Source organism: Panthera leo, chromosome A2 (assembly GCF_018350215.1).
Source record: "Panthera leo isolate Ple1 chromosome A2, P.leo_Ple1_pat1.1, whole genome shotgun sequence".
Taxonomy (NCBI): Eukaryota; Metazoa; Chordata; class Mammalia; order Carnivora; family Felidae; genus Panthera; species Panthera leo.
This window is the reverse complement of record NC_056680.1, coordinates 24744354-24764370: the sequence shown is the minus strand read 5'-3', so window position 1 is coordinate 24764370 and position 20017 is coordinate 24744354. Positions and strand designations below refer to the sequence as shown.

The 20017-nt window shown below is 43.5% G+C and overlaps 1 protein-coding gene and 2 long non-coding RNA genes across 10 annotated transcripts in view; 1 reads left to right on the top strand and 2 right to left on the bottom strand.

Annotated features, from left to right (window-relative positions):
* ARHGEF3 (Rho guanine nucleotide exchange factor 3) overlaps window positions 1–20017 on the top strand; it is a 305486-nt gene that overhangs the window by 215543 nt on the left and 69926 nt on the right. For 2 of the 8 annotated variants that reach the window (XM_042929713.1, XM_042929712.1), the window contains exon 1: window positions 19435–19678. The exons of the other annotated variants lie outside the window; for them this stretch is intronic. In XM_042929713.1, the coding sequence (XP_042785647.1) occupies window positions 19583–19678 (96 nt within the window). In that variant the 5' untranslated portion in view covers window positions 19435–19582. Of the gene's footprint in view, window positions 1–19434; window positions 19679–20017 lie in introns of those variants that run through there. 8 annotated transcript variants of the gene reach the window in all.
* On the bottom strand, window positions 1909–6122 carry LOC122214480. Its single transcript, XR_006199899.1, has 3 exons — window positions 5995–6122; window positions 5573–5643; window positions 1909–2642 (listed from the first exon to the last, which is right to left on the bottom strand). It is a non-coding gene; the product is annotated as an uncharacterized LOC122214480 (long non-coding RNA).
* On the bottom strand, window positions 16975–19251 carry LOC122214479. Its single transcript, XR_006199898.1, has 3 exons — window positions 19137–19251; window positions 17647–17777; window positions 16975–17546 (listed from the first exon to the last, which is right to left on the bottom strand). It is a non-coding gene; the product is annotated as an uncharacterized LOC122214479 (long non-coding RNA).

Below are 20017 nucleotides of genomic sequence, written 5' to 3'. Positions count from 1 at the left end.
ACTTTCTTGCCCAGTTCTTCCTGCAAAAATCCCAGGACTGGGTCTCATGACTTTCCTGGACCAATCACTGTGATCAGAAAGAAGGGGCTGCTGATTGGCCTGTCCTGAGTCATACGTATTCCCGAGGGGACTGACAGTGGGCTCAGTCTCATTAAAACCACAAACACTGAGAGGGGGGCAATTTCCCCAGAGAAAATGAAAGAAAAAGGAGGAACTGATGCTGAGTGAGTCAAAGCCCCAGATTGCCCCACAGCATAAGCCTTCTGTCCTCAGAGCCCTTGAAGAATTGACTTCAGGTGCCAACAATATAAACAATGAAAAGTCATGACTGGAACAGTTGGACCCGGTTAAGCCCATAAAAATGAAGGTTTCCTGGGTTGCTGTCATGTGATAATCGAGAGCAATAGCTTTTTGCCACTTCTCACCAGCGTGACAAAATAAAACTAAACAAACAAAAAACATTGCCACCTGTCTATTACTGATGATGGGTTTCTGAGATTCTAATGGAATTTGTTGGAAAAGCTACCATTGTGTCATCAATGTTTACTAAATACCAAAACCCAGCAGAAGAGAACGTACAGAAAGAGTGTGTCCCTTTCCCCACCACTGACTATGGCTTGGGGGAAGAACAAGGTCTTGAATTGGGCAAGATTCTTAATTTGGTGCTTTTGCAAATGACATTTACTCATTCCACACCTGAATTTGTACGCATTATGAAGAACATGGCATGAAGTGCAGGGGTCTTTGTAAATGAAGCCATCTGGCTACTTTGTTGGCTGTCCCTTAGGCCTCCCATGCATTATCTCATTCAGTCCTCACAATAGCCCTATGAACTGTTTTCATCCCCATTTTATAGGTAAGAAAACTGAGGCTCAGAAAGATTTACTCACGCAGGATCCCAGAGCAATGAGTAGTAGAATCAGAATTCAGACTCAGGCTGCTGGATTCCAGCATATGGGTTCCTAACAGTGCTCAGCAATTAGCTGGCTGTTTAACCCTGACCTTGTCAACCTCACAAGGTTTCATTCCCTTTTTACAGGTGAACACTGGGTTGTTAGAAGAATCTTTGAACAGTGATGCTGCTAATGTGTTCTACTCTGAGAATCCTGGTATATAATTAGCTCTTAATAATGATAGACCGCAAATAAAGAAAAATTTCCCAGATTTCTCCAATTGCTTTCCTCCCACATTTCCCAGAAAACATTTGCAATTGCTAAAATGAACTGAATAGTATTTCTTTCTTTTCATTTTAAGAAGGAAGGCAAGTAGCCAGGACATTGACCAAGTTGGCCATCAGCTCTGAATTTTATAATTGTCAATAATCTTTAAAAATAGTCTGGTGTGTGAGATCTGGTAATTATATACCTGTGTGTAAATGGTTCAAAGGCTGAGTTTTTAAGCAAATCTGGATTTGAATCACAGTCCTGCCACTGTGAGCTCAAAGACGTTGTGGAGCCTGTCTGAGCCTCAAGTCCTCATCTCCGAAGGGATCATGAGTTAGGCCTGAGCTCACAGGGCTGTCGTGGGGATTAAAAGAGATGAAATTTACAAAGTGCTCAGCACAGTGTTGCCCCTAAGAAATGCTCAGAAAAGGCCAGCTGCCAGTCATATAATCATTGATTATCACAATTACTATTACTATTATTATTTCTTGACCTCACCCCTCCCCCTCCAAAATAAACGCCACCACCACAAGATCTTTATTTTTATCACTGACATTCAATAGTTAAACATCCTTTCCTTTGCAATGGTTTGCAAAGCACCTTGCAATTTCCTCTGTTCCTAATTCCTGGAATTCTGTTTGTTTGAACTTGAATTGTTTAAAGCTCTCTGTTCGGCAAACTCTCCTTTGTGTTTTTTCCTCTGATGTCCAGAGGCTTTGAAACAGTAGCTTTTCCATAATCTCCCACAAAAGTTGTGCTAACTCCCTGAAGGGTCGGTGGCTTTAGCTCAGTCTTCTCTTCCAGCTGGCTGTCTGGCCGGTTTTGTTTTCATTCTTTTCCCCGAGATCTTTTCTCTTTGTTTATTAGCTCTTTAGAGGGGAATCTCTTGCAGGCCTTTCTCTAAAATATGCTTGCCTCCTCCATTCAAGATTAAGCTGTTATCTTGGTGACAGGTACTGACGAATACCACATAGAATCACACCTAGTCACGTGGCTTGGCTCACAGATTAGTGCCTTTTTCAGGTGATAATGATCCCCCTGGCAGCTACAGAAGCTTCATCATAAAAGGTTGATTATTTATGGCAACCCTGATTCTGGACGTTAAAATAACCTGAGAACTAGTTAGTTGTTCTTTCTCCTCCCCAAGGGACATATCTGGAATTCATTTATGGCAGAAGAAACACACAAGGGCACGTATCAGGTTTTTAATCAGAATAACCTCCCATCTGTAGAGCTATTATAGATTCCAGAGCATTTCCACATACATAATCTCACAGTGAACTTGTCCCTGGGAGCTGGTCGGATATGTCTGTCCAGGGAAGGTGAGGGGGAGGAGGAGAATGAGTCCAGGATGCTGAGCCGTGGCATGGGATTCTGAGGTGATTAGCAGTCCCTTAGATGCAGTTGGGATGTGCCTGGACTGGACTCTGATAAGAAGTGCATCTCCTGCCTTCTGGTGCTTTGCTAATAACAAATGACCTGTGAGAGGATTTCACAAGACTCAGAAGGAACCTCTATCGTAAAACAATCCTTTATAAATTCATTTAAGCTGTCTTTTCTTTTTTTCTCTTGTGATATGTTTAAGACATCCGTCTTATACTGTAACATTTTACTCAGCATCTGCTGCAAGGGGAAACTATGGGATGATTCTTGCTTCCTGATCAAAGTAGGTGAATCCCTAGCAGAGGTCATTGGAAAGATATTTGAGGGAGGAGAGAAATATTTCTTCCTTTACTTTTGGTAGGCTTCCAAAGAAGAAACAAAAAAAAAAAAAAAAACTGATTTGAAGAAACTGATGGTTGACAATATTTATGGCAACACCATTTACCAAATACCTTGGTTCTACCTGTAGTTATTACCCACCTAGGTTCACTGTTCTCCCCTGCAATGTTTTCATTATAAAAGAACATAACCACACCACACGGTGCATAATTGATACAACCATGATTTCTATTGTGTGTGTTTTCCCTACCAGCCTTTCCACATGTATGCATGCTATGTAGGTGCTCTAATAAATGGCTTTCACCCTTGCTTTTTTTTAGCTTAGCATTTTTCGTGTTGCTTGACTTCATTAGTAACTTCCTACTGCTTACACTGGATGTCCTGTAATTTAATTAAACATGCCCTGTTGTCCAGCACTTGGATTTCAGGGCAACTTAGCACAGGACTAGAAAATGTGGGCCCTGGAGCCAATCTCACCCGATTTCCTGCTCTGCCATTTCTTAGCTGTGCCATCTTGGAGACTAGCCAGGAGAATAATGATACTTTCCTCAAAGGGTTGTTTCGATGTATATAAAGCATTTAGTATGGTTCCCGGCACATAGTACATTCTCCATATTCAATAGCTAGTCTTAGTATCTCTCCTTAGTCACTATTAAATGACAATGCTCTGAAAATATTTTCTTTCACGTTATTTTCATTTGGTAAATTAACACATGTAGGAAAACTGGGCTGAGACATCTGCATATTTATATTGCTCTTGGTGGATGTTGATATCTCTCGATATCATGGTCATTTCCACTGTCACCCACAATTCCAAGTATGCCATTTCACTATACCTTCATCAGCACTGGAAACTATCATTTGCTAAGTTGGGCAATTTAGTGTGTTAGACACAACACCTTGTGATCTGCCCACATTAGAAAAGTAGAGAGAATGGTATAATTAGCGCCTCTACTCACCCAGCATCCAGAATCAACAATGGCTAACCTCTTCCCAGTCTCTCCGCACCACGTTTTCAGCATCATGTCATTTCAGTTGTCAGAACTTCGGTGTATGTCTCTACCTGATAAGGACTTTTTTTCTTTTAACATAATCCCCAAGCCTCATCCCACTTAACAAGACTAACGAGAATTCCTTCACATCATCTAATATTCGGTCCAAAGTCAGATTTCCCCAAATTCAAATTTGCCTTTGGACTGCATCTTCTTCAGTGATAATGAAGGAATTCTTGTTAATTTGTCTCAGAGAGATCCGTTTGGGGGGGAGGGGGGGGGGAGGGGTGCCTGGCTGGCTCAGTAGATAGAGTATGTGACTCTTAATCAAAGAGGGCCTGTTTGAATCAGGATCCCAACATGGTTCACCTGTTTCTTATGATCGTTACTCTGTAAAACTTCCCCCTCCCAGCTTTTCCCGCCATGATTTGTTGGAGAAATCAGATCATTTGTCTTGTGGAATGTTTTTTGTCCTGGTTTTGGTGATGGCTTTCTCATAGTGCAGCTTAACTTTTTTTTCCCTCCTATTTTCAGTAAACTGGTAGGTAGGTGGATCTGGAGGTTTGATAAGTACCTTCCTTAATTTTAATGGGGTATTTTGAGGGGACAGTACCTCCTTACAGTCTTTCCCTCAGTAGAGTCTTATGCAGTTTTTACTGGCCTCCCTGGCACTAGAAGAACAGCTCAAAGATTCCGTTGACCATTAAACTAGTTGGAAGAAGTTTAATATAGGAACTGGTGATTATATTAGCTTAAAAATACTCAAGTTGTAGCAACTCATTGTTCTGGAAGTCATTCTTTCATTGTTCCAGTGCCCTAAAAACAGATCCAGAGGTAGGTGTGGGCAGGCCAGGCCCTACCCTCCAGTTCTAGGTGAAGAGATCATCAGAAAAGGTAACTGTAAGGCTATAGATGGTTAAGTAATTTCAGAAGTTGCCACCTGACAGAACATGGTTAATAAGTGGTAGTAATAAGGGTTGTTAGAAATCTAAAGAAGGGGTGCACCTGGGTGGCTCAGTCAGTTAAATGTCTAACTCTTGATTTGGGCTCAGGTCATGAACTCGCAGTTTGTGGGTTTGAAACCCATATTGGGCTCCACACTGCTGACAGCGTGGAGCCTGCTTAGAGTCTCTCTCTCTCTCTCTCTCTCTCTCTCTCTCTCTCTCTCTCTCTCTCTCTTTTTCTCTCTCTGCTCCTTCTCCACCCCCTTCCCCACCCACTTGCATGCACTCTCTCTCTCTCAAAATAAATAAACTTAAAAAAGAAAGAAAGAAAGAAATCCAAAGAAGGAACCCTGTGGGCTGGGTTGATCTGGGAGGGCTTCTGAGAAGAAAACCTTGGTCTAGGATTTGAATATCTGGTGACGTCTGAAAGGCAGAGAAGTACAGGGAGGGGCTATTCCGGACCTGAGTTCAAAGATACCCAAGACTTTTTAAATGTCAGCCAATCCCTCCACTCATGTTGACGGCCTTCCGTACTTATCTTCTGAGACTTTTTCTGTCCTTTGTTCTTTAATTTATTCAACAAATATTAACAGAGCACCTATTACGTGCCAGCCTTTTTTGTGGCATGGGAACATGGCTCATGAGGCAACTTGATTTCATGGGAGAAACATCAGCTGGAAATCAGAAGACCTGAGCTTACTCTGAAATTTTGTTTTTAGAATAAATGTACAAAAGGAACTCCTTGACTTACCAGCTACTCCTGGTATCTCCAGAGTATCTCCAGATATCTCTAGGTCTGACTGTAGCACACTGTCACCTTTCCTGGGAAGAAAAGACTCTGCTACTTGAATAAAATTATATAAATATAAATATATAAATATATAAGTTATATATATAAATATATATTATATGTAAAAATTATATATAAATATATAATTATATATAAATATCTTAATATGTATAAATTATATATAAATATATGTATATACTTATATATATATTTTTTTAATTTTAAATTCTCTTCCCTTCTTTCCTCTCTTGTCTTTCTTGTGAAAGCACTTTATCCTTTGAGCTCGAAAGTAAGTCGGAAACTTATGAAACAGTATTTGTCACTGCCCTGGGCAAGGACACAAATGAAAACAAGAAGAATTTTTTCGCTCCCAGACAGCTCACCTTTGTTCAGGTTCCAAGAACGTGGGATAGAGGCAGAGGGAGGGCTCCCCTGCAGTTATCCCGCGGGAAGAGGTGCGCTCATTCACACGGACAAGAACCGATCTTGAGATTGAAAATGGCTTACGGTGGACTGGGTGGCTAGGAACAAGGGAAAGAAATTGTTAGCATTTTTTGACACAGTCCTTCATCTGCAGCAGCTCAACTTCTATCAGTTTGATCCAAGTCTGTGTTCATTTGAATTCAATTCTGCCAGCGTCTACTGAGTGCCTGCTGTGTGCCGTGGTGGTCGGTTCGAGAGGAAGGATGTAGCTTCCCTCCCATTACCTCCACTAGCTGCCCACCTCCAAAGCGCCCTGAGTAAGCTTAACACCTAAGTATGTTCATTGTGGTTACTATGTAAACAGTTTCAAATGAACCTCCTGCCACCCCAGCCCCCCTGATTCCTGAAAGTCTCTCTCTTCCCCTTTCTCTTTCCCTATCACGTAACATTCAGTAGAATTTCATTATCTTCACGATGAAAGGAAACTGTGGAGCCACCCAGTTCTGGTTTGCTGACAAATGTATTCCACTCCTTCCCCCACCCAGGAAATCAGACAGAGCACCACTCATGTCTGGGCTCCTTTGCCCTAACCCCCTAGGTATAAAATGTAAGCGGTCAATGTTCCACGAGACTTGGATTGAAAACTCTAATCCATTACGTTCGGTTTGATCAAAACGGGACCCAGGAAAGTCAAATAATTTGTCCGCAGCTGCTGTGAGTCTGTGGGTAAACAGGGACTGAAAGGTTTCTTGAGCCCGCACACGTGTGCTGCCTATAAAGCCACCTGTCCATGCTGGGGACAAGGATTGCTGCTCTGTGGCCTAACGGCACACTGAGGCCAACAACAGTCCATCCTTGGGGAGGGGATGCGGCTGTGGGGTTAAGACCACTAGTGTCCTGAGAAGACTAAGTTCTGGTGTGGCTATTTAGTAGCTGTGTGACCTTGAGCAAGTTACTTAGCCTTTCTGAACCTCTATACCATCATCTATAAAACAGAGAAAGTACCCTCTTCAGCAGGTTGTGAGGACTCTGTAAGATGATACATGTCACATCCTTGTCACAGTCTGGTGTAAAGCAAATTATTTTCTAGCATTTTAGCACTCACATGTGAACTCACCAGATCACAATGGTTCCTTTTTGTTCTGTCGGAAGTTAACTGACATCTGTCTGTGTTACTCCATTTTTTGGAAAGAGAATGCAATATGGAAATTTTGAGCTGTGGATGTGGCAAACGTGTACTCTCCTCTTAGAAATTATTTAAACAGCTTTGTTTCAATGATGTGTTTTCAATTGGCTGGTTGGTTGGTTCCCGGGCTTTAAGGAGATTCTTTCCTCTTCCAGACTTGCCTCCCAGCTCTCTTTGGGACCATAATAAACCTAGCTACTGTTTATAAAATTACTACTATGTGTTAGCCTCTTACCTGGATTCTCTCTAATCTTTACCTCCACCCTTTGAAGTTGGTGCTATTATGTCCTAATTGCAGATGAAGGCTCTGAGGCTCTGAAAGATTGAGTAACTTGTTTGATTGTTCCAACAGTTGAAGATGTTGAAGACGGGAAGGTGGAGAGGCACACTTGTGTGACCTGCAGTTGTCTGGCTGTGAGATTATGTCTGTGGTGACTTTAGCACTTGGGATTTGCAATTGTCAGGGGTCTGAGTGGCCATCCACCTTCTTTCTTTCTTTTACCAGGAAGGGAAACCTAGTGAGCCAAGAAGTCATAGGACTTGACCAAAGTCAGTGTAGGAGTCCAGGGCTAAGATTTGAACCTAGGTTTCCTAACTCTTGTCTGATATTCTTTTAATCATATTATATAGACTTGAATCCTTGACCCTCATCATCATAGTCTCTGGTACCAGCACAAATAAGTTGCAAATGACCTGCAAATAATTAATGTTCCACTTCACGATTGGAACTGAAGGTTCTGGAAGCAAGGTACTTGCATTTGAACCCCAGCTCTGCCACTTACCAGCTCTGTGACTTTGGGCAAGTTGAACTCCCTTCATAGAAGGACCCACCTCATTGGATTCTTGTGAGGATCACCTGAGATATGTCATGTAGCATCAAGAAACAGTGCCTGGCAGAGAGCAAACTCTCAGCGCACATTAGCTAAGGTCATCATTTGTTGGGTTCCTGGCACTTGCCAGGCATCTTTCAGCACTGGGGCTAGAACCCTGAACAAAAGAGTCATGATTTTTGACCTTATGGAGCTTACAGTTAAGTGGGAGACACTGATGTTAAAGACTAATGAAGCTTATGATTTACTGAGTACATCTGGTTCCATTTATTTAGAGGGCATTGTTTAGAAGTTGCTGCAATGTAGCTTTCCCTTTGGTTTTGATCTTTGTAAATGGGTGACATCAATGTCAATATTTTGCATCAGAAGCTTGGCCTGCGGTACACAGAGCCCTCAGCCTTGAAGCTCCTGGTACTCCGCACCACATGCCAGCAGCCATCTGTGTGTTGCATCCAGAACAGAACTGGCTGTGGTCCTTCCACTTGGATGTCAGCAGCCTACCCGAGGAGCAGAAAGGAAGTTATGACTGGGGAAAATCCACGAGGCAGCAAGACTTGGTCACTGAAGGAACAGACAGCTCTCCTAGTCATAACAGGCCTGTAGGAAGAGGACACAGTAGGAACCAAATGTTGCTGTACAGATAACACAGGCACCATACAGCCCAGTACCTATTTTTAAGTAGCAGTGGTATATTTCAGGCCTGTTCCATCCCGTTTATAAGGTAGCTCCATTTTCCTTTCAGGGTTTTTCTTTTGCTTTGTTTGCTCATAGTTGATCTTACCTCGGTTTGAACTTTGCTTTCTTGACCATTTGGTATTGAAAGAACCTTTATTCTTCGATGCATTTCCTGGCAAATGAGGATGCCAAGCTTAATTTTCTTTTTATTTTTTAAATTTATTTTTGAGAGACAGAGCATGAGCATGAGCAGGGGAGGGGCAAAGAGAAAGGGAGACAGAGAATCCCAAGCAGGCTCCATGCTGCCAGCACAGAGCCTGATATAGGGCTCGAACCCACGAAACCATGAGATCATGACCTGAGCTGAAACCAAGAGTCGGATGCTTAACTGACTGAGCCATGCAGGTGCCCCAAGAAAGCTTTTTTCCTTTAATGTTTATCTTTGAGAGAGAGAGAGAGAGAGAGAGAGAGAGAGAGAGAGAGAGAGAGATGTGAGTGGGGGAGGGGCAGAGAGTGAGAGAGGGAGACACAGAATCTGAAGCAGGCTCCAGGCTCCAAGCTGTCAGTACAGAGCCTGATGTAGGGCTCAAACCCATGAACCCTGAGATCACGACCTGAGCCGAAGTCAGACACTTAACTGACTAAGCCACCCAGGCACCCCAAGCTGAATTTTCTGATGAACCCATATAAAATATTACCATTCTGGGCTGACTACAGCAAACCTGCTGATTTTAGATAAGGATGGTTTCATCAGTACAAGATAATATCAGTTTTATTTTCTTTCCTGAAATAAAACAACATAAAATTGAGGCAGTATTTCATAGACACTTTGGTCTTTGCTGTTTTATAGAACCACAGAAGATAAGCATCTGTGTTTAAATCACCTTATTTTTTAGTTCAAGAAACTGGGCCTCACTGAGTTTACTTGACTTATTCAAGGTCACACAGCAAATTTAGAGGTAGAACCGGAATTGGATCCCACATCTTCAAATTTAGGTCAGTTCGCTCTTCACTGTGTCACTGCTTTTATATATGCTCCATGGTTAAATCAATACTTGAAATCATGGATTTAGAGGAAAGAATCATTAACCCCTTTGGAAGCAAGAAAAGTAGAAAATATCCCCAAATCCCATCTTTTCCTCTCTGATTCATTGAGAAAAAAGAGAGGAGGAAGGTTAATAACAATATGGATTATGTGCTTATTTTGTGCCTAGAATGCTGACATATGTATTATCTCATGAAACTATTCATATATTTTATCTCATAAAAGCCTTGAAAGTCTCATAGCCTCATTTTGCAGTTGATGGCACAGAGGTTTGGCATGGCAAATAAGTTGTACAAAGTCATAGAGTTAGCAAGTGGAAAACTTGGTACTTGCCTCTAGGCTTCTTATTCTAGAGCTTGTATTTTCCTATTCTACCAGGAACTGAAGAATGGGGTGTTCAGGATTCCATAAAGTTGTATCGTAGAGCCAGGGTAGAAGGGGAATCTCTTATTCTTCAAAAATCAATGTCACAAGGTAATGCATGTGTAATTATTTTTCAGTTTACTGGAGCAGTCTGTACGTATTTTTTCCCCCTCACTTTGTAACTTTGCACCTTCCATATTAAAAGTTTCTTTAGGGAATGGAAATTAATTTGGAAGGCTCCATTACTCCTGCTTCCAGCTGGTACAGATGCTTGGCCTCCTCTGGACAGGTAGGAGGGAGAGTGCTGGCCTCTTTCTGCTGAGCTCGTAAACTGAAGTGTCTAAATTCAGGAGTGATGCCAGGTGGGGTGGGGACGAGGAAGGGAGGAAAGGGATGTGGTGTTTGGAGCCCATAACTCAGGAAACGTGATGGCACCTAATTTCAGAGTGGCATGAGGCAAGCGTTTAAGAATAATGAGCTATTGTTGTGGGTTTTTTTTCTTTAATGGGTGGGTTGTTTTTATAAAGTTTTATGAACAGGAAACTGAAGCAAAATGCTGATCCCTTTGGTTTTTGAGCCCTGCCAGCATCATTTTCATTTTTATTTTTGAGTTGGTGACAGGCACTTCCTTTAACACTTCTGGGGATAAAGCGTAATGAGACACCCCGAACCTCATTTTATGATAGCAGAACCCAAATGAAGACTTGGAGTTTCAGATCTTCTCGATAACAGCATAAGGGACAGAATAAGATCCCTCCCTGACCCAGAGAGAAAGATGGCTCTTTCAGAAACCAAGGTAGTCTGCAGAAATGTTTCCCTTTACAAAATTCTAGAAAATTTGCCCAACATGTGGCATATCTCTAACGTGCCCCAAAATGGGTCTTGCTGTGGCAAGGAAAATACTGATCGAATTCCCATCCTACCGTCAATCATAAAAACCCAGCCTATCCAGCTAGTGTTTCTCCTGGAGTATGACTTCATCTTAAATAAGGTGGTCCTATCTGTTGTGCATTTTGGATGCACTGGACCAATATTTCAAGCACTTGGCTGCCAACTTCAGAGATGTTAAAAGCTGTTTTGCTCCTGCAGGGCATTTATTCATTGCTTACCTTGTAAAACTTATGTCTTATTGCACTTTCCTGGCACCAGAGCAACCCTTGAATTTACCCATTGCATTTGGTTTTTCTGGGCCTGCAGACAGCACTGGGTTATTAAAGTTCAAGGAGGAAGCCACGTGATGTTGGCTTTACAATTTTAATTCTCTCTTACCTTCCTCCCTCCCTTCCTCCCACTCCCGAACAGATGAATTTTGTTTCCCATGTACCGTGTCGAAACTAGAATGGGCTCTCAAGGCATCTCTTGTAAGACTCCAGGTTAGGATGCCCAGAGGGGAAGAGCAATACCCTCCCTTGTTAGAGCAGCTGGCGAAGAAATTTCCTTCTTCTCCCATTGGCATCTTTGGATACAAAAAGTCCTTGAGCCATAATTTCACATCAGCCTGGGAACTTTAACACCATGGTTAATCTTGCAGAAACACCAGGCAAAAACCTCCCCTCCCCCTCCAAAGTCAGCCCCTCAAGGCCCAACTCAAGAGAACAAAGTCTCAATATAAACAACACTAGATATGGGCATGGCAAGTTGAATAGAAAAAATAGTTTAACCTGGAATCACAAACGTACAGAAGGAAAAAGAAGAAAATGCCTCTGGGGGGCAAGAAAAGGACAGATGAGCATGTTACAAGGTACCCCTGAAAATGGACTATTTGACATCCTTTGCCACCAGTTTCAGTCCCCCTGGCAAGTCTACCTTGTTCAGGAATTAGCGTAAATTGCCAGGTATGTGTAAAAAAAACGGAGGGAACTGAAAGCTCTCAGTAACATCCAGGACAGCCTCAGAGCTTATACTGCAGGAACCATCTCTCAAAGTGGTCTCAGTGAGTTTTGGATTCCTCAAGAAAAATGTCTACCCATGTCTACTTCTCAAAAAAATTTTTAACAGCCCATTTTGGTACTATGCATATGATTTCTTGGTCCCATCACAGAAACTTGATATATGCTATGTTCCTTATTGCAAAAATTCTTTTCTGGATTCACCTGTTCCGTGACAGCTTCTTTGATTAGCCCCGTTTCAATTTAGTTTTCATTTTAACAAATATGGGTCATGGTGACACATGCTAGAAGGAGCTGAGCCACTATGGTGAGAGAGATCGATAACGATCCCTGTGCCCTTGTAGCTCACCGTCAGGTGGTGGAGGAATCAGTCGCTAGGAGCTGGGTGAGTGTTGGGGAAAGGGGAGCACAGAACAAAGGCTCCCCAACCTAGGAATCTAGGATAGCCTTGGATGAGACGAATTATCCAGGAAGCCATTTGGTGGTTGTTCTTGTGATGCCAAAGAACTAAGTGATCATGCAGCAGTAAGAGTTGGTGAACTAGAAGCCTGTACTTTTGTTCAGCCTTCTGTTGCCAAGAAGTCAGTCAGTCAGAATAGTGGGCATGTGAGACTTGAATTGCTGAACTTGGTTTTGAATGTCATATGGAAAAATTCAAACATAGCAGAACTCACCTCCCACTTAACCAAAGAACCCAGTGAACCTGCACCCTCTGTCCCATCTATAGTGTTGTCAGACGCCCACGGCATAAGGAACATGTTAGCTAATGGGCTGCTCTCTAACACGCACCAGACGACTTCTGCTCGTACCACATGAGTGAGACACAAACAAGCTTGCCAGGAGTCCCCAGGTCTGCTTCTGCTCATTGAACTCATTCTCTAATTAAGGTCTTCTACACACACTACTCTCCTCCCTGTACCCCCCTCTCTCCTGCCCCAGGTCTTTTTCAAGTAAACATCTCAAGCCAACTGCCCTCCTCCCATTCTCTACTGCTACAGCTAATTTTTTAAAAGCTTAAATGCAGTCATGTCCCCTGGCCATGAAGATAAGCATGTTTTTAATTGAAACTCTGGATACCAGATTGTAAATCAAGTTCTAAGAGCCAGAACATGTCTCCTGGTGGGTGGCTTAGTTGGTAGTTTACTCGGAGTGTGGACTTGTTTATTTTTCATTGTATCCCTGATGCACCCATACGGATGCAGGCTATCCAACGTTGAATAGCTTGATGAGCAAATAAGCATCTCTCCATGCCCACTCAGGATTTTGATGCTATAACCATTGGGCTAACTACCCTTGGGCACCTCCGGCCTGAGAATCTGTGGTTCAGAATATTCCTGGAATGGGGGAGGTGGGCAGGCTCATTTGGGAGCCGGCTGATAATTCTAACTCACACCACTGTGCTATTCAATGCACTTTGAGAGGGTTTATCAAAAATTCAAATTTCTAGAGTCCATTGATGAAGATTCCAATTCAGTAGACCCAAAGTGGGGCCCAGGTATGGATTTGATAAGCTTCTCACTTTATTTCACTACAGGTGGTGTCTGGAATTAATGTCCCTGAATTCCCAGAAGTCACATTTCCATAAATGTATAATTTTTCAAATCCTGGCCAGATGATATGAATACTGCTATCATTGATATACACATTTTACACATTTCTCCCACATTTTAATTTTTTTAGAATTAGGATATATCTTATAATTGATCACATGTTATAATTTAATTGGCAACATTTTTCTTTCTTGGTAATACATAAAATAACAGCACATATTACAGTCTTTGGCATCTTAGGTTTGGTGAAATATGGTACTTTGATTTCTGAGTTTGTAGTTGATGGAAAACAGTTCTACTATCCAAAACTAGAATTTACATATTTTAGACAACAATTTCTCCATGCAGTGGTTAGTGTAGAAAACCTATATAACACATAACATTAGCTATAGTCTAAGGGGAATAAATATTTTTGGAGTGTAACAAATTTATTGAATTCTTGGTCAAAAGATATGAAATACTCTCAAACAAATTCAGACTACCCATAAAGTTCAAAGACCCTATAGTAGCATACAGAAAGTGTTCTAAAGACTGGCTTAAATTCTATAAGCAAAACAAGCCTGCTGATAGTAATCAGCTCAAATTGGACGTCAGGATTCTTACTACAAATGAGTGAAGACAGGTTTCCAATCGTACATGCTCTGTGGTCAGAAATACCATATAACAAAAAGACAGTAAATTGAATCCCTTGGGATTTTTGTTTCATCACTGAGTTTGAGTTTCTGCCCCCCAAAACAATTAAATATGGTGGTGAAGGTTTTCCTGGGAAAGACCAAACTTTGAGACATTTCTTCCTCCTCTCTGATTTCTTCTTCAAGTATTATCTTTCATTGAAACTTTCATTTTCACTTATTGTTTGAAGTGCATTTTCATATCAGTAGCAGTTTAAGACAGTTTTCTGTCCCCCACCCTTTATTCCCCTATCTTTTGTTTTCTTGTCCTTTTGTGTTTTATGAAATACGTGATTTTGTTAAGTGTCAGGTTTGGACAACAGGGAAAGATTCTAGGCATGTCAATATTCTGAGGCAACTTGGCACTGAAGCATTTTTTCTTTGCTCCACCATGCCCAAACTGACATTTGTGATCGAGGTCTGAAGCAAGAATATCCTTAAGGTCAAAACCAACAGATTATCCTGATGCTATATTTCAGTTACACTCTCTAATGCAAGTTTTCTCAACAGCAGCATTATTGACATTTTGAACCTGTAAATTCTTTGTTGTGGGGCTGTCCTGTGCATTATAGGATGTCTGCCAGCATCCTGAGTCTCTATCCATTAGATGCCACCAGGACCCCACCCCCACCCCAATGACAATAAAAAATGTATTCAGACATTGCCAAATGTCACCGGGGAGACAAAATTGCCCCCAGGTGAGAATCACTGCTGTAATGAACTAGAGGTGAGGAATGTACCTGTCTGTGGTATATCAGGGCAAGACAAATATTCATTCCCTTTTAAAAAAACATAAAGTCTTGATTATTTTTGCATTATAGCTGGTAATCCACAGGATTAGCTCTATCTTGGGAGAAAGAAAAAGATTGTATCACTTAACCGGTTTTTCAAACTTGTTTCACAAAATGAGATCTTTAAGTGAATGCAAGAATGAAGTCTTCCAGCTTTAGAATATCCAGGGATATATTTTCATAAATCTAGCCTGGAGCCAGTGGACACAACCCCAGGCAGGCAGAGAGTAATAATACTGATATGATTTTGGATATTATCAGTGTTTCGTTGGTGCCATTTTTACCCGTCTGGCAGGAAACCACAGTCCTGATCTCTCAGAATTCACTGCCAGAACTTTTTCAGGCTTTTGACTCCCCTCTCTCATCAAGACTGAAGCGGCAGAGAGGAGAGGAAGCTCAGTCATTAGCTGGGAATGTTGCCCAAATGGAAGGGGGGAAGGGGGAGGTGTTGGTACACATGTGTATCCAACATGTACCTACATGACTGTGTGAGATCAGCAGGGGTGGGAGAGATAGTTCCAGATGCCAAGGAGCAGATGGAGGTGTGTGTGTTCGAAGGCTGGGCTGTAGAGGATTGGCTGCTGTCACCTGAGCTCCTTCTGCAAATGCACACCTTGCTGCAGAGGTTACAGTTGAAAGGCCATGTTTTAAAGTCAACCATACTCCTTGAGCAGATGTGTATTACACACCTCCCTGGCACAGAGGTTCAGGAATAGGAAGAGAAGAAAGGGGAGAAATGTAGCTGATTGAGCACCTGCTCTGTAATAAACACTCTTTCATATTTGATGAATGAATGAATGAGCCTTTAAGGAGAAAAAGAACCCACTAACTCTGATGTTAAGTGTAATGGTAACAGGACAAGGCATCGTCCCATTGGCTGAGAAGGTCTCCACAAACACTAACTTCTGAAGTTTCAGCCTCAGGCTGGCCTGTTGTGCTCAGCGCCACAGCAGTGAGATTTGAGGAGTTGATTGATGGTCTCCCAGCCATGCCTGGCTGTCTGCTCTTCTGAAAGGAGCTAATAACCAGTGGTGGGCTTGTGTGTGGAGGCCCACCAGTCCACCGGCAGCACAAACAAGCCCCACTCGGCCCAGGCGAGAATGCAGGCCCCACTCTTGGCACTGTTCCTGGAAACGAAGAACAGGCTTCTTTATTCCAGTCTCCAGGCTTCTGGCTAGCAAGGAACACTGCCCGGCTGTGAAGCGTTTTATAGGATTATAACGGGTTGTGCTAAAGGCGAGTTCTGAAAAGCACTTTGTGCCACTGCTTTGAGTGAAGCTGACTGTTAGGGCAGTGTTGTTCCTAAGCCCATAAACACACACACACACACACACACACACACACACACACACACACACGCAGGATAGGGAATGCCGGGCTCCTGGGGCCCACTCAGCTGGGCAGCACTGCAGAGTTGGCCTGGCTTCCCTCAGTTCTGACACCAGCCTCAGGAGTGTGCTTAGGAACCATCCTGTAGAGCAGCCTGCTTTCTGACAAAGTCTTTGGTCACAGACACCTCTGTTGGGAATCCTAGGCAGAATACCCAAACCCCAAAACTGCTAATGTTGGAGCAGTACACCACACACGGGGGAGGTTCTGAAGTCAGGGCACAAGGTGGACATTGCATGGAGTCAAAAATACCCTTGAAAAAATTTTAAATGTGTCAAGGACCACATACATACATGGCTTGTATATACCCCAAATTGCCAGCTTCAGTTTACAGACCTTATTGTACCAAAAATATATGTCTTTAAACACCAGAGCCCTATTTATGGTGGTGAGACATTCATGCTTTGAGAAGCTTAGAAGCATCTGACAAGCCAAGGGAACTCCAGGTCCCCATCTTTCCTTTCACACTCATTTGGGGGCTTATGCTTTTTTTTTCAGCACTATGTAAATGATTACTGGCCATTAGCAATCTCTTTCTATCTCTATCTCCCTCTCTCTGCCTAACATATCTGGCAGAAAACACAGAAGTTTGCTACACATATGTTCTGTGGCCATGTATATTAATTGATTTTTATTGTTCCAAATCTTTTGAGGAGGGGCAAAAAAAATGTTATGAGAGAGTGGATATAGCAGCCTTCCTATCAACCAGTATGACTATTCTTCGCTGTATGATAGTTGTACTTAAACTTGAGGTTAAAGTACCCACTTTTCCATGGGGTTTATGTACTGCTACACTGGGCTTAGGGTATGCCAGACTCCCTGCCCAGCCCTGAGGATCCCGCAGTGAATGGACCAGTCGAAGTTTGCTAAGGTCACTCTTTCTCACCAACTGCTGGAGGTGCACTTCCCAACTAGAGGATAAGGCCCAGAGAACTTGTCAAAGCTCGTCCTCAAAGGGGCTGTTGCTGGCCAGATCATCCTGTTGAGATGGTGGGTCTGAGGGGCCAGAGGAGCAGGAAGAAGACGGGAATGAGGAGCAGCTCCAGGTGCTTCAGCTCATATCCTCAGCAGCCAGGGTAGCCCTGAGTGAGGCATGTCACTGCCTCTCCTGGCCCTCCTTTGGCTGCAGAATTAATCAGGGGCTGTGTTAGTTGGGTGCCTTTGGAGATGACATTCCCTTCATGCCCCCACCAAGCTTGGTCAAGCTCACAGGGAGCACTTACATAAGCTCTCCAATCAGCACAGCCCGGGTTAAGAAATGAAGTTGTGTTCGGGAATACAGGTAGAAAAACTCAGTGGTCCATGGGCATCTTTCTCACTGCAAACCTCGTCTTCGATCACCTCCTTCCCACTGCTTGAGGATGTATATTTGAGGGGAAAAAAAATCCAGGTGTTTTCTCCAATCTCAGCCGGAACCCACTAATTCAGGAGTCTCCTTTACACATGTGGCAACAATGGGGCTAGCAAAACTGGCCAGACTCTCTCTTTTCTGAAGGCAGTTTGTCCACACTAGCTGGACAGGAAAGTAGGTGAATTTAGTGCCAGGGTGTGTGTGTTTGGTACCTGGGATGAAAGATCTATGTATCATGAGGTTTCCTGCCTGGAAAGTGGAAACGGGATTCTGGCCTTAGCTGGAAGCAGAGAACACTGTAACAAGGTCTAGATATTTCCATTCCCATTACCTCCTGTACACCTAAGAAGTCAAAACAAAAGACATCAGCTCCCTAGACCACCACCTGCAGTGGTCATGACTTTGATGGGGGCCAAGGGGTGGGATTTCAACAGTGCAGTCTACAAAATAACTTTTGAGACAGTGATCATTTTAATATTAAAAAATTAATTTCCCAAGTAACACATAAATATATTTTTCTTGTAAAAAATTTAAGAACATTAGCTATAAATTGAAAGTCTCTTTTACAGCCTTTAATTCCAGGTGTATACCTGGCATGGATTGCCTCCCCTAGCCCCAAGTGGACTTATAAGTTTGCTGTGCATCCTTCTGGATGGTTTTCAATAGTATTTACCTACATTGTGCTATAGAAAATACATGGTATTATGTAGATGTGTTTTCAACACAAATGGTATTAATATTGGGCTTACTCTGCAATTGTTCTTTAACTGAATGTGATACATGCACTGGAGATCTCTCCATGCCACAACCCTGGACCCATCTTGTTTTTGACTGCTGCTGAGTGGGGTTTTTGTAGGGAGGAGAATTTATTCAAGCATTCCCTGTTGATGGATATTACCGTGGTTCCAGTTTGGGGGTTTTGCTTGTTTGCTTTTTACTGTTCCAGACTGGACTGCAGCAAATGATCTTAGAATTGCCTATTGAACATTTACAATGTATTTCTCCAGTAAGGCATGGTATAGCCAACCGGGTCCTGCTGCAGAGCTTCATCTTGAACAGACCCTGTCAGACTGCCCTTGTGAGTGGCTGACAGCCACTAATCAGCCTCTTCATATTTAAAAATGGGTACAGAGGAAGGCGCCCAAGGGAAGTCTCTGGAAGTGGTGGAAATACATTTCCTGATTGTGGAAGTGGTTACGTGAGTGTTTACATTTGTCAACACTCAACTAACTATATAACTTAAAGTGGGCACATATTACTGTTTATAGACTATACACTCCAGTGACGTTCAGATGCTCATTAAAAAAAACACAACTGTGGGGGGTGGAGACTGGCTGGGAATAAGGCAAGACGGAATACTACCTCTTCTTAATATGGGCTTTTAAAATGCTGGCTTTTCCTTCCACCGGGTCTCCTCTCTACTCGCCGCCTCTTCCACTCCCAGAGTGAGGGGTAGTCGTTGCACGGGTGGCCTCGGGCCTCCGCCTCGCGGAAGGAAAAGACCCACGGTAGAATCGTCCCTCTCCTCGCTGGGGCGTTTCCGCGGGGCGGTACCTGGGCGTTCCAAGGACGCGCGGGGGCGGGGCCGAGGCGGTGCCCGCCCCGCCCCAGGTGGGCGTGCCCGCATTAGGCTCCGCCCCCTTTCAGCCGGAGCGCCGAGTCGGTCCCACCCGGCAAGAAGCCGGCTGTCAGTCTCCGTGCCGCCACTGCCGCCGGGCACCGTGGAGCTGGGGCCCCCTTTCGCCTGGGAGTTTTGTAGTCGCCTCGGGTCAGCGGTGACATCCCAAAGAGCAGGCCCGGCAGCCACCATGGTGGCCAAGGATTACCCCTTCTACCTCACGGTCAAGAGGGCGAACTGCAGCCTGGAGGTACCCCCAGCCAGCAGTCCGGTCAAGGACGCCGAGGTAGGGTCTCCACCTGGACCTCTCTGGGTCCATCTGTCAGTCCCTCTGTCTGTCTCCATCTCTCAGTCCCTCGGCTCCCTCTCTTTATCAGTCTCTCTCTGCCTGCATCTTTCATTCGGTGTGTTCCTCTTTCTTTCTCTCCCTCTGCTTCTGCGAATCCCTCTCCCTCTCCCCATTTCTCACACTCACTGTCTCCCTCTATGTCTCACTCTCTGTCTCTGCCTCCTTTTTGCCCCTTCTCTGTGGATCATCATGAGCCTCCTCCCCTATCCCTGTCCCCCTTCCTCTTGGCCAGGGAACAGCTGGCTGCCTCCTCACCCTTGCCTCTCGCATCCTGCA